Raw genomic sequence first — 12,345 nt, 5'->3', positions numbered from 1 at the left:
TCTTTGTGGGGCACAATGCATGTTTATAAGCTTTGCTCTTCGCTCGTTTAACAGAGGAAATAAAAAAGCGCTTATTATGCACTTGCAGCCGAAATGTCATATCATAAAAAACGAATAAATTATTGTGGGGGCTTGAGAGCACGACAGAGATATCATCCGGTGTATCAGCCGTATCTCAAAATCTTATTCGGATTGGAGGCATCTCTAGATTGTAAATATCTCAACATATAATCTGAAAGCATGCACGTACGTGTGCTAATTTTAAGATAAACTGTAATAATGGTATGACATGATAGTTTTAAATATTGTAAAAACACTTCCAGACTAGCCCCTCCTCAGAGTTGGTTTCCAATTTAAAACCAAATTCACACCAAAGCCCGCTGACAAGCGTGAAATTTGGGAAGAGTTCGTTTAATAAATTCCTCAAAATCGTAGTTCCCGTTCTGGCAATTTCCTGAAGTCATTAGCAATTGGAAATGGCCATGGAAGTTCCACTCGGCGCGAGTGCAAGTGAAATCCGATGAAATGCATCCCCGACAATGCACCATTCCCAATGGCCAGTGGGGAGTGGTCCGCGGAGTGGAGGCAACGCCTCATGCCGAGCGCTTAACTTTTCGACATGTTTCACATGTGATGAAGATTAAGTAGAAAATAATTACAAGCTGGGCCCCAACCGCAGCTAAAGCTGTGTGTGCGATCGCGATCATATCGGATTGGATCGGATCGGGTGGGATCTGCTGGGATCGGGATGGCTCTGTGATCGGAGAGCGGCTGGCGGTAATTACATAAACGGCGATGTCAGTGCAGTGACAGGACGGCGTCATCGGAGGATCCCTGGGCTCCTAAATCTGAATCTGGAACTCCATCCCGGACTGGCCCAGAGTGGCCAGTCGATCATCAATCGTGCGAACTTTCCAGGGACCCGCCCCCTCGGAACGCGGATATCATTGCAGCCAGGGCACCACGACGAACTATACCTGTTCTCAGATCCTCGGAGCCAGACCTCGATTGCGAAAGAGAGAAACCAGCCAGCCTGCCGAAAATAAAAGGGCCAAATCAGCGTGTAAGATGCCGGGTCGGACCTCTTCTGGGGCCATAAATTTTAAAGTAATTTTCTCTTAGCCCCGAATAATTTATGGGAAAATATTAAGCTGCCCCAAATAACCGAGAGCGTGCTGATCCTAACCTAACAGACAAACAAACTACTTTTTTGGGGCCACAACTAACCCAAATAGAGTAATTAAATAAGTTAAGGGGCTGGTCCCCATCTCTTATCTACCAGCACTTTTGGCGCGATAATCCCGGCCTGGCCACAGTGCCGGTAATTTCGCTCTTGGTATTTCGAACTGGTTGAATTATGGGCAGCCCGTCCTTAAGGTTCAGGTCACGATTATCTGCATACGCAGCCGGCAATAATAATCTCAAAATTGGCGCACTTAAGCGAGGATCCCTCGGCAGGCGTAATTTGAAAGTTATTTTGTTGCCGTTGCGGTGAAATTATTGAGCAATATGCTGATCTGTAAAATCATAAATAAAAATATTTGTACTTGACCGCAGCGGAGCCTGGGACTCAGCCCGGTACTCGTAATGGTATTGGTTTGGGGTTCCACCTTCGCCTGCACTCGCTCCATCTTCATCTCATCTCCTCCCTCTGACAACTTTTATGTTATTAGGTGAGAGAGTCGCTTTCGGGGCCCAAATCGGAACGGAGCTCCATGGATCTGGGAACTCGGATCCCGGACACCGGCTCCGGATCGAGAGCCTCCGCCCGCGGCTTAACGATTGATAAAGTCTTTTTATTTACAAGCTGATAATGATGGTGTAGGTGCAGCTTTTGGCATTGCGACGGTTTTTCATGTAATTTATGAGCAATTTGCAGACGATTTTCGAGGCTCCATCGCGCGGAATGTGCGCAGATGGCGGGGGAGACTGACCCAAAGAACTTGGAAGTGGGCTTTGCAGGCAGGGGAGCGGTAAAGTGAAAGATCTATAAATGGAATTTATGGGAATTAAACCACTTATGAAATGTGGTGTCCTAAAAAACTAAAGAAGCTAAGTGAAAGATTTGCAAATGGAATTTATAAAAAACTACTCTCAAATTCTATTATTTTTGATTAAAATCTGTTCTTATTTGGAGGCAGCGAAATCAGAGTAAGAGAAGCAATATGTAACTGATTTTACAAAATTAGGAAACCACAATTTATGGTAATTTAAACTGTTCCACTTGAGCACAGTCTTAAGGCTTAGAACCTCCAGCCTTCTTACCATTCCAATCCCATCCAGCACGCTTCGACCAAGCTGACCGAAAACTATTTTGTAATATTGATAACCATCTCGAGGGGAAAGGGCCAGGGCAGGCCATTAAAGTGTCACAACAAAACGCTGAACTCATTTTTTTAATACGGGACTGGGCCACAAGAAGCCATAAAACAAGCAACTTGATGGGGAGTTCATAAGGAGCGGACAGAAAACAGAAGACCCTGGGCACGAACTAATAACACGAATGCCTAAATGGACGAAATAGCCAAAAGTGTCAACTGTGGAGAGGGGATGAGAACTCTGGGTAAGCCGATTATAGGCCACGACTTTCGGGAACGGAACGGAACGCACATAAAAATGTCTCTGGCTGAGATCTCCGGAATCGTGTTAAGCGTGCTCCGTGGCCGAGGAGGAGGGGCCACCGACTGCCACTATGTTTATATGGCGGCGGTGTGGATATCACTTCTACCTTTTCTTGTCTTCTGTTGTTATTATTTGTGTCGCTGCTGATGATTGTCATTAACATCAAATTACCACAAGTCAAAGTCATGTTCTCCAAAATAAAACCCCAGCAAGAACGCAGACCCCACCTCCAGCGGCTCAGACAGATAGTCGGCACTTAGTTGGAAAGTTATGGAGCAGAAATGAAATGGGAGAAGCGCAGGCGCAACCACAAAAATGTGGGGGAAAGGGTTAATTCAAGGCAGGGGAATCCGACGCACCAGAGAGTTCCTTGGAGATGCTAGCTCTCGGCTACACCTTGTTGACCATCGGGACAAATCTGTTATGACACCTAACTTGGGGCTTTGGGTTTTCACAAGATGAAAGAAATGTTAATAAGGGAACAATGCCCATAGCATTATGTACATCAACAGCTTTCATAACATGATATATAAAGAGTTAAGTTAACGGAAAAAGTAAGGCAAGTAATATCAAAAATTTACTTTAAGTTTAAGTCAACTCTAACCGCAAAGTATTGACAAACTTAAAATGATGTGAGGAAATATTATTGCTGGCAGAGAAGCGTAGTTAAAACAAGATTTCTGAGGAAATTTGAGCATACTTTGAGCCCTTCGAACCTCTCAAGTCTTTATCCAACTAATCGTGAATCTGTCAAATCTTCGCAGCTCTTCTTGCCTTCAAGCTGTTTATTCTCCGAGTTAAAGCCAGTCCCCGCCTTAGTGAGATATTATCTCCGCTGCGGTGATCTGCATAATTATGCTAAACACATTAAATCCATTCATAAATCTTTTTGGCAAGCATCATTCACAAAGGGAACACCTCGGTGAGAATTTTGATAATGAGATATGAGCTATTATTCATGTCCCGCGGGGCTCTCGCTCTCATTTGTATTTGTCCAGGTCTTTTGTGGGTGACACAGCCCAGCAGGGTTTATTTATGATCTTCGGCTCACTCGCGATCTTGGGCAAGGGAATCACCATCGTAAAATCAATAAACCAGTCGGTGGCCACAACAAGACCGAATCGGAGTCAGAAATAATTTTTAAGATGCAAATTATGCAGATGAGACGAATCGAAGTGTGAGGCCAGACGAAACATTCGGGTTCGGGTTGAAAACGAAATTCACCTGCCCGGCGAAATCATATTTCTTCTTGCCCAATCCCAGTTCCACTGCCAGGTGGGCGTTGGAGGCGTGGTCTTTGAACCTTATGTGAGATAGTTGGACTTACTGCTTGAAGAGCTGCTCGATCGCTGAAGACGCCTCTTCCAAAACAACATTTTGCGGGCCTGATAAGATCTGTCTGCTGATTGGTTTCGTTATGTGAGCACGTTTCAGGTTATGCGGGTGTCTATTGGGGTCTATTGCGAAATGCTGTTAACGCTTGACGCCCGGAGCGTTAGTTATTCTCGCCACTGATTAGCATAAATCTCGAATCACTCACTAAGAATCCGAGTTCCCCAGATTTCGGCACACGCGCCACAAGCTCACACGATGGCGAAGGTAACGCGGCTGAGAGTTGGAAGGCAACTGCAGTTGCCAAAGTCGCACGACAAATTGAGACATTAACACCCGGCTTTTCTGAAGAAAGTTATGTATATGGAGCGACTTCGATTTGTTTTTGCCAAATGGAGTGTCAGGTAACACCCAGTCGCTTGAGGTGTGCTCAATTAACTACCCGGTTTCTGCACTTCCGTTAAGCGTTTTTCACGCCCCTTCCTCTCGAGCTCACGAACTCGGACTTCTGGCCCGCTCGACGGTTAATTAACGAATAAAAAGTCGCTTTTCTGTTACGAAAAAATCTCCGAGCTCGGCTTAAGCGCTGCCGCCGCCGCTTCTTTTTTTAGTCTTCCACGCTCCGTGCCACAATAAAAACGAAAAAGAAAATATGTTACACCAAAACTCGAGGCGTCGCAGTCGGCGGCTCAGACGAAGTCGAAGTCGAAGTCGGCGTTGCCCATCGCACATTGGGGCCAGTGGGGACATAAAACAGGTGTAAAAACCGAACCGATATGAATGAGAATGAACGACATACACTCGTATGAGATCGAGATAAACAACGAGGGTTTTATGGGTTTCCAGGGTGTGGACACAATTAGATGTTCGTAAAAAACGAGCATTTTATTTCCCTTGAATCGGTCTTGGACAGGGCCTAAACCTGTCATATGGGGCCCAGAATCATGTGGCGACAAAAAATATTAATTATTTCACAAGCAGTTTGTAAACATGGCTAAAAACTGGCTGCATTAAAAGCTGTTTGCTTGTCTACAAGGTGACAAGTCAATTAAATTGCCATTACAAAATGATTATTATTTTTAAATATCATTATTTTTAATATCTTGTTTATCAGTAGTAAAGTTTTGTTGGAACTTCTAGTATTATTTTGTTGACTAAACATGACACTTGTTTGTCTTGAGATGCTTTCTTTGGCACCTGGAAGATGGACAGGTTAGTTCAGTGAGGAACTGCGCAGCCGCAGCCGCAGCCGAAGTCGACGTCGCAGCTGGCGTTGCGTTGGTGGCGGTTCAGTGAATTTCGCTGGTTGTTGCTGCTCCAAAATGTGTAACAGCAACAATATCATTAACCAACAGCAGCAACAACAACAGCAACTGCTGATCGTTGGCTCGTGCAGAGTTCATAATGCACGCAACCCATTGTTATTGCTTTTAGCCTTTCTTGGATATACATATTTAGGTCTTAACTCTTTTTCGTTGCCTGCACATTTATTGCTTAACGCTTTGATGCGTTGACGGTTCCTGCTTTGGCCCAAACTCACCACAGCTTGTTCTGCTGGGCCATCATTTGCCCGGTTGCCCCTCCATTTGACATGTTGCACTTGGCCATCTCCCCACTTTGGCCCCCTCTCACCCTCATTCTCATCCCCATTTGCTGCCTGTTCATTAAGCGAATCAGCGTAGCGAAGCATAAAGCCAAATTAACATAAGCAACTTCTTTTCGACTTCTTCTATATCTGCACTTAACACAAATTATACTTCTTTGTAATCAATATTTAAATTAATGTTTAAACAAATAAGTAATTGTTACCAAAAAGAATGTTAAAGTCTTCTCAAAATAAGATATGTTTCAAATATATGATTTTATCTTTAATAAGTTAAAACATTTTCTTTGTCTGTACTGCATGGCTTACCGCTCGAAGTCGTACATTCGGCCAAGTGCTTCCTCCTTTCCAGCTCATCTTTCGGCCATTGTCGGGCTATGTGGCGGAATTAAAGACCCTTTACTCTCATATATATGTACACATATCCATCGCACCGGCAAATTGCTTTTGGTACGCGTCTAATTGGAATACGAATTTCATTTGTTGCCAGTTTGTAGATTGAAGTTGGAACTAGCTTGTTATTTTTCTTTTCACCGGTCCGGGGGTTTTTCTTGTGACAGGTCACAGCAGCAACTTAATGATTTGTTTACTTTTCAGAGAAGGTTTTCATGGAAGTTGTGATTTGATATTTATGAAATGGATCTAAATAGATATTAGACCACAGAAACTTTTTAGTATAATTTATTTCTTCTATAACGACATATTTTTTGTACAATTCGAACTCACTAACTCCTACCTACCACAACCATTTCGAGTTTGCATCTGCACCTAATTATTATGCATGTTGGTTGCGTGATTTAAAATATGTGTTATAAATATTTATGGATGCAAAGAGAGCAGCCATGTGTAAGACCGCTAATGGAACTCCATGTGGTAATATGAAGCACCCTCCGATGCAACTGACTCGTGGTAGTTATAGTACCCATATATTATTGTGTTGCCATGTCTGCACCCGCAATAAACAAGTTGGGGAAACGCCGGCACGCGCTCCTTTCCAGTATTCGAGAAAAATGTCCCGGCCTTTGAGGAAGGATTACCGCACGGCGGACTTTGAGCAGCTGAGCAAGATGATCAAGGATCATCCGCTGATGAAGACTCCTGAAGTGGAGCATCAGCAGATGCAAAAGCTGCGGACTCCAGAGTATCGGACGAAGTGCGTGATGAGGGCTTCTCTAGACGACATCGCTTTGGGGGTGGGTCCTTTCATATCCCTAAGATCCAAATATACCATTACTCACATATCCCTTTCGTACAGATCAATCTCTACAAGCTGCAGCTGGACAAGCCTATGTCTCCCACTCTAGAGGAACCAAATTACCTAAAGGAGCCGGCCGCGTCTGCCCGTTCAGCTCCCTCTGCTCGACCGCCAGCCACGCCCTTCATCAAAGTACTACTCCGAAAGACTCCCATAGTGGTTTTATTCGAAAGACGCAGCATGACCGCTTTGGCGGACACGGAAGAGGGTCGCCAGGTGATGGAAGATAACCAGAAGTACGAGGAGCTCCTCGCTGGAACGGATAAAACACGGAGATCTGTGGATGCAGACACACAAACCATGACAGCGTTGATGAAATCCAGGCTGGTAAACACCGAACGGTTGACCACTGCCCAGATGGGTTCCTATGTCTCCAACTTTGAAATGTACGACACCTATACTGACCTGGAGAAATCCACCACGAGTGTCCAGGTTCAGGGCGAGAAGAAGATGGAGATAACCACATATCACGTAGGCGGAGTAGATCAGTTCGTGGGGATCAACAGTCTTCCTGGGTTTCGACTGGCTCTAATGTTGACCATGCGCATCCTGGCCAGCAACGTTTTTGAGCCTCAACAGCGGAGGTATAGGAATATGGCACTACCAGATCCTTTGGCTGAGGATGTGAAGTTCAAATACCGCTTAGGACTCCTGTGGAGATTGAGTCCACCTTCATCCAACCCCAAGGTTCATCAGGCAGTGAGCGATGTAACCTTTTGCCCAAGTAATGGTGACATAATGGCGGTGGCCTACGGGGTCTATAGCCATGGCAAGGTCAGCAAGTTGCCAAGATCCGGATGGGTTTATGTGTGGAACATCAAGAACCCTGTTAACCCGGAGAGGCGTTACAACTATCAAGTTCCCGTCGTCACGGTGGAGTTTTCCCCCACTCAACCTCAGTTATTAGCCATTGGTCTTCATAATGGAGGCGTCGAGGTCAGGGATATTTCTAGTCAGGATCTCCCAGCATTAGCTGTATCTCAACGTTCATCTTCACCACATTTTGAACCAGTTACGGCCATAAAATGGATATATTTTGAGGGAGATGTTGGATCCAGGAACCCCCACATCACACCCTTCTTGGCCACTTCGCAAGCGGGAGCTGTAACAAAATACCGGCTGATCAACAGTCCGAATATGCTGGGATTTGAACAGCAGCGTTTGCAGCGGGCGGAGGGCGAGTTAGAGGGAATTCCCATTGAGCGACAGCCGCCGGCGGCTTCGTTACTGGCCAACAGGCATCCCCAATGCTTGGAGATAGTGCTTGATCCCGTGCACGCTGATATTTACTATGTCCTGACCGACGAGGGAACAATGTACAAGTGCTCTACGAATTACCCCCTACAGCACATGGAACTGAGACAGGTCCATGACGGTCCGGCCGGCTGCATGGAGTTCTCACCCTGGTCTCCAAGGCTTTACCTCACTTGCGGAAGTGACTGGTGCATTCGAATTTGGTTAGCTGGAATCCTGCTACCCATAGTGACGCTCCAACACCACCTCTCTCCGGTGCACTGCGCCCGATGGAGCCGAACCCACTCCACTATATTGGTCTCTCTCAGTCGAAGCACTGTGGATATCTGGGATCTGCGCAACAGCACCATGAAGCCGGTGTCGTCAACCGTAATCGATGCTGATATCTTCTACACAACCTTCAAGTACTATCCATTCACCATTTTACTAGATAATTTACTATTGATTTGCATTCCAGGTTCACCCATTGTGGTCGTTCGTTGGCCGTGGGAAATGAAGCTGGCAACCTGCTCATGTTGTCCTTTGAGGACATGCCATTCCCACCACACTTTCAGTACAAGCAGCTCAAAAGAGCCATCTTCAAGGCCCTGTCCATGCAGCCGGATCTCCGCAAGCAGGTCAAGAGCGTTGGATACTTCGGCTATCCGGGAGGAAAGATGCAAACCAGAGCTTGATAATAGTCCTAAGCTGTGAACAAGAATATGCTTTACAATAAGAACTATATAAATATTTTTTAAAAGTTTTAAGAAACTGTATTTCAAAATATATATTCAAAAACGTTATTAGTTTATATGGGTCGCTACGACTCTAGCCACAACTGCTTACATGATATGGCCACAAAGCCACTTAAACATTGAAGCTCAACTTGGCTAACACCTTGAGGCCTTTTTCCTATCGGAACTAACTCATACCCCAGTCTTATCAATCACCTGCATTTGAAATTCAAAATACAGCCCGGGGGATAAGATGGCTTCCAGCACCTTGAGCATGCGATAGCCACCAAGTTCAAACCACCGACGTCGCCGACATAGTTTGTGGTTTGCGGCACAGGCGATGACGACGTGGCTGGCTTTCCCAGTTTTTACTGCTCATTTAGTTGAAATATAGACGTTCGCCATGCCTCATCGACTGCGGCAGAACCTGCTATTGCCGAATCCGCCCACGGTGGTCATGCACGATCCTCGCACCCACCTGAGGAACCTGCCCCAGGCCTACAGTCCAGCCCAAACTCCGTTGAGCAGGGAACGGGACTTTGCCTCGCAGGTTCGCTATCATCTGGAGTCGCCGCGTAAGCCCAAATTCCGACCATGCAAGGTCATCTTTGTGGGCGATTGCGCCGTTGGCAAGACTGCCATCGTCAACCGGTGAGTAAAAGAAAATTTCAATTTAATTTAATGAATTAAATTACCCATTATCCTCAGGTTTTGCTACGACAAATTCCAATCAAATTACAAAGCCACCATTGGCGTGGATTTTGAGCTGGAGAACTTCAGCATCCTGGGTCACAACTACAATCTAGAAATGTGAGTTCAACTCCCTAAGACATAGTATACGCTTGGATTGGAAATATGATTTCATTTCAGGTGGGACACGGCTGGTCAGGAGAGATTTAAATGCATAGCAGGTGCTTATTATCGCAATGCAAGTGGTAAGTACGGAAAGTATACAAAATGAACACTTTAATTTAATGGACTTTATCATATAGTGATAGTGGTTACCTATGACATGTCGAAAAGGGATTCCCTGGAATCGGCTAAGAAGTGGCTCAATAGCGCACTGAACTACAATACCAGCAAGAGACCCTTGATTTTTTTAGTGGGCACAAAAGCAGATCTTTTGGTACATTTATTTTTCCATCAAAAATCGAAAACTAATTATTATTTTTAGACAAAGGAGGATTTCGTACGAATGGAACGATTGGCCGGAGTGGCAGCTGCCGAGCTTCAGGCGGAGTATTGGTCCGTCTCAGCGCGGTCTGGTTTCAAAGTAACGGAACTCTTTCAAAGGATAGCCGGCTTAGCATTTGAAGAAGCTGTAAAGCAGGAAATAAAGGCAACTAAGAATCAACCACAGGAACAAGCAACTCAAGCCTCCGTTAAATCGCAAACTTTTGGTGGGAAGTTTTATAACTATTTATATAGCTTCAGCTTTAAAATCTTTATTTCAGATTTACGTAGCTTTTTTAGCAATCGCTTTTCGCCTGGGAAAATCGGTTGTGCTTGCTAGCTTCCATATACTACTAATTTATATTTTAAGTTAAAGTTAGGTCGTTAAAATTACCTAATAAAGAAATATATAAACAAATTTCAAATACTTTTCTAGTTTTTAAACTTTTCATATCTATCGATAATCGTCTTTAATCGACTACACTATAAAGGCCCTTTTGCATTCAATTTAAACTTGAATTTATATATTAACGTTATTTTATTAACAAGTAACAGTGTTGCCGTACATTTAATCAGCTGTGTTGAGCGCTCACATTGTATAGATAACAACACCTCCACCACTGTTAAGTAATTGAAAAGTGCTGTAAAGTGTAAAAAGAGCGCGCTGTTAGGCGCGAAATATCGCCGATCTGGCCACGCGGCTGTCAAATTTGGCTTCCGCTTTTTGACAACTGCCCCTCAGTTTTCCTTTTCATTTCTTTTTCTCGTAGAAATGCCACCCAAAAAGCCAACCGAGAAATCCGGTAAGGATTTTTCATACAAAAATAAGACAAAATTTCGTGAATTGATCAGCAAATGCAAGGCGAAAGCACAGACCACAAGCGGGAAATCAAAAATACTCATAAAACCGTGATTTTAAGGCAAAAATCTCATTAAACAGTTGACCTGTAGTTTCGGCCACGTGCGGTGTTTCTGCGTGTGAATGCTAAAGTGTGTGTTGAAAGGGCCCAAGTAAACTGAAAGAGTGTCAATTTCAAAGCCAAAGTGATTATATCGGATTTATTTAAGTTAACGAGCGTCTTATTGCCGCCTTGCTGATCGATCAGGCCTAACCTAACTTTGTGGGCGAAACATGTTTACTAATGCGGATTCCGTGCTCATCTGTTTACAGCCAAGCCTGGCGACAAGAAGCCAGAGCAGAAGAAGACTGCTGCGGCTCCAGCTGCTGGCAAGAAGGAGGCTGCTCCGGCTGCCGCCAAACCAGCTGCTGCTGCGCCCAAGAAGGCTGCTGCTCCAGCGGCCAAGAAGCCCGCTGCCGCCGCCGCGAAGAAGCCAGCTGCCGCTGGTGCTGCTGCCAAGAAGCCCGCTGCCGTGAAGAAGACGGTGGCAACCAAGGCCAAGGGCAAGGATGCCAAGAAGAAGATCCTCGCTGGCAAGAAGCCCCAGTCCGTGCTGGCTAAGCTTTCCGCGAAGGCTCGTGCTGCCGCCAAGGCCAAGAAGGCTGTGAAGCCCGGCACCAAGCCCGCTAAGGGCACTGCCAAGGCTAAGGCTGTGGCTTTGCTGAACGCCAAGAAGGTCCAGAAGAAGGTATATAATAGGCTAACCTCTAAAATTTCTAAATTAACACATTGTCCCCTTTCTTTTCGAACAGATCGTCAAGGGCGCCTTCGGCACCCGCGCCCGTAAGATCCGCACTAATGTGCACTTCCGTCGGCCCACAACCCTGAAGCTGCCCAGGAACCCCAAGTACCCCAGGAAGTCGGTGCCCACCAGGAACCGCATGGATGCCTACAACATCATTAAGTATCCACTGACCACCGAAGCAGCAATGAAGAAGATTGAGGACAACAACACCCTGGTCTTCCTCACACACCTGCGCGCCAACAAGAACCACGTGCGTGCCGCCGTGCGTAAGCTCTACGACATCAAAGTGGCCAAGGTCAACGTGCTGATTCGCCCCGATGGTCAGAAGAAGGCCTATGTGCGCCTGGCGCGCGACTACGATGCTCTGGACATTGCCAACAAGATCGGCATCATATAAGCGGTGCAATCTGCGGTAACGTGTGGAATGGGCATCGCGTTCTACATCTTACATGTAGAGTCTTCTATAAACAAAATATTGCTAAGCTGATACGGTAGAGCGAGGATGAACGTTTCAAAGTTGTCTGGGTATAATAAAACAACTCAAAAACTAAGTGTGGATTTTAAATTTGGGTGGGCTTAATGTTTTTTTTAGCGTTTTCTTTCTTTCAGACAATTTAATATACTTGAGAAAGACATATTAACCAAGGTAAGTTTTATGTTAGCCATTTCTCTTTCATGTTTTAACGTTTTCTTTCATCGCAGGCTATCTTACCAGTAAAGAAGAATAAATCTCACTGATAGAAAAGGTG

The 12,345-nt window shown here is 45.2% G+C and overlaps 4 protein-coding genes across 6 annotated transcripts in view; 3 read left to right on the top strand and 1 right to left on the bottom strand.

The window, feature by feature from the left end:
• The window catches only part of LOC108113584, a 59,935-nt gene extending 55,470 nt beyond the window's left edge, over nt 1–4,465 (bottom strand). For both annotated transcript variants that reach the window (XM_041817940.1, XM_041817941.1), the window contains exon 1: nt 3,950–4,465. In XM_041817940.1, coding sequence (XP_041673874.1) covers nt 3,950–3,998 — 49 coding nt within the window. In that variant the 5' untranslated portion in view covers nt 3,999–4,465. The remainder of the gene's footprint in view (nt 1–3,949) is intronic.
• A 2,102-nt stretch (nt 4,466–6,567) lies between these two features.
• LOC108102788 (dynein intermediate chain 4, axonemal) lies at nt 6,568–8,740 on the top strand. The gene is made up of 3 exons (XM_017207949.1): nt 6,568–6,750; nt 6,813–8,470; nt 8,524–8,740. The coding sequence occupies exons 1-3, from the start codon at nt 6,568–6,570 to the stop codon at nt 8,738–8,740; spliced, it is 2,058 nt and encodes a 685-aa protein (XP_017063438.1).
• Nucleotides 8,741–9,181: 441 nt separating this feature from the next.
• Nucleotides 9,182–10,364, top strand: LOC108102785 (ras-related protein Rab-34). 2 transcript variants are annotated; one of them, XM_017207947.1, is made up of 6 exons: nt 9,182–9,430; nt 9,488–9,589; nt 9,650–9,714; nt 9,772–9,905; nt 9,954–10,179; nt 10,234–10,364. In XM_017207947.1, exons 1-6 carry the CDS (start codon nt 9,183–9,185, stop codon nt 10,290–10,292), a joined length of 834 nt encoding a protein of 277 aa, XP_017063436.1. In that variant the 5' UTR covers nt 9,182; the 3' UTR covers nt 10,293–10,364. The 2 variants fall into 2 exon arrangements, with proteins under 2 accessions (XP_017063436.1, XP_017063435.1); XM_017207946.1 differs by having other exon boundaries at nt 9,954–10,364.
• Nucleotides 10,365–10,651: 287 nt separating this feature from the next.
• LOC108102806 (60S ribosomal protein L23a) lies at nt 10,652–12,147 on the top strand. The gene is made up of 3 exons (XM_017207985.1): nt 10,652–10,755; nt 11,124–11,539; nt 11,604–12,147. Exons 1-3 carry the CDS (start codon nt 10,725–10,727, stop codon nt 11,991–11,993), a joined length of 837 nt encoding a protein of 278 aa, XP_017063474.1. The 5' UTR covers nt 10,652–10,724; the 3' UTR covers nt 11,994–12,147.
• Nucleotides 12,148–12,345: the final 198 nt, after the last annotated feature.

Source organism: Drosophila eugracilis, unplaced genomic scaffold (genome assembly GCF_018153835.1).
Source record: "Drosophila eugracilis isolate 14026-0451.02 unplaced genomic scaffold, ASM1815383v1 contig_2088, whole genome shotgun sequence".
NCBI classification, from domain to species: Eukaryota; Metazoa; Arthropoda; class Insecta; order Diptera; family Drosophilidae; genus Drosophila; species Drosophila eugracilis.
Note: the sequence above shows the minus strand (reverse complement) of the source record. Positions and strands in the feature narration are given on the sequence as shown.

What these genes read in the sequence shown, in the direction of transcription:
- LOC108102788 (XM_017207949.1), top strand. Translation starts at nt 6,568, where the DNA reads ATGTCCCGGCCTTTGAGGAAGGATTACCGCACGGCGGACTTTGAGCAG. An exon ending in TAGACGACATCGCTTTGGGG is followed by an intron (nt 6,751 to 6,812) that starts GTGGGTCCTTTC and finishes CCTTTCGTACAG; the next exon opens with ATCAATCTCTACAAGCTGCA. An exon ending in ATCTTCTACACAACCTTCAA is followed by an intron (nt 8,471 to 8,523) that starts GTACTATCCATT and finishes TTTGCATTCCAG; the next exon opens with GTTCACCCATTGTGGTCGTT.
- LOC108102785 (XM_017207946.1), top strand. Translation starts at nt 9,183, where the DNA reads ATGCCTCATCGACTGCGGCAGAACCTGCTATTGCCGAATCCGCCCACG. An exon ending in AAGACTGCCATCGTCAACCG is followed by an intron (nt 9,431 to 9,487) that starts GTGAGTAAAAGA and finishes CATTATCCTCAG; the next exon opens with GTTTTGCTACGACAAATTCC. An exon ending in TTATTATCGCAATGCAAGTG is followed by an intron (nt 9,715 to 9,771) that starts GTAAGTACGGAA and finishes TTTATCATATAG; the next exon opens with TGATAGTGGTTACCTATGAC.
- LOC108102806 (XM_017207985.1), top strand. Translation starts at nt 10,725, where the DNA reads ATGCCACCCAAAAAGCCAACCGAGAAATCCG. An exon ending in AAAGCCAACCGAGAAATCCG is followed by an intron (nt 10,756 to 11,123) that starts GTAAGGATTTTT and finishes ATCTGTTTACAG; the next exon opens with CCAAGCCTGGCGACAAGAAG. An exon ending in CCAAGAAGGTCCAGAAGAAG is followed by an intron (nt 11,540 to 11,603) that starts GTATATAATAGG and finishes CTTTTCGAACAG; the next exon opens with ATCGTCAAGGGCGCCTTCGG.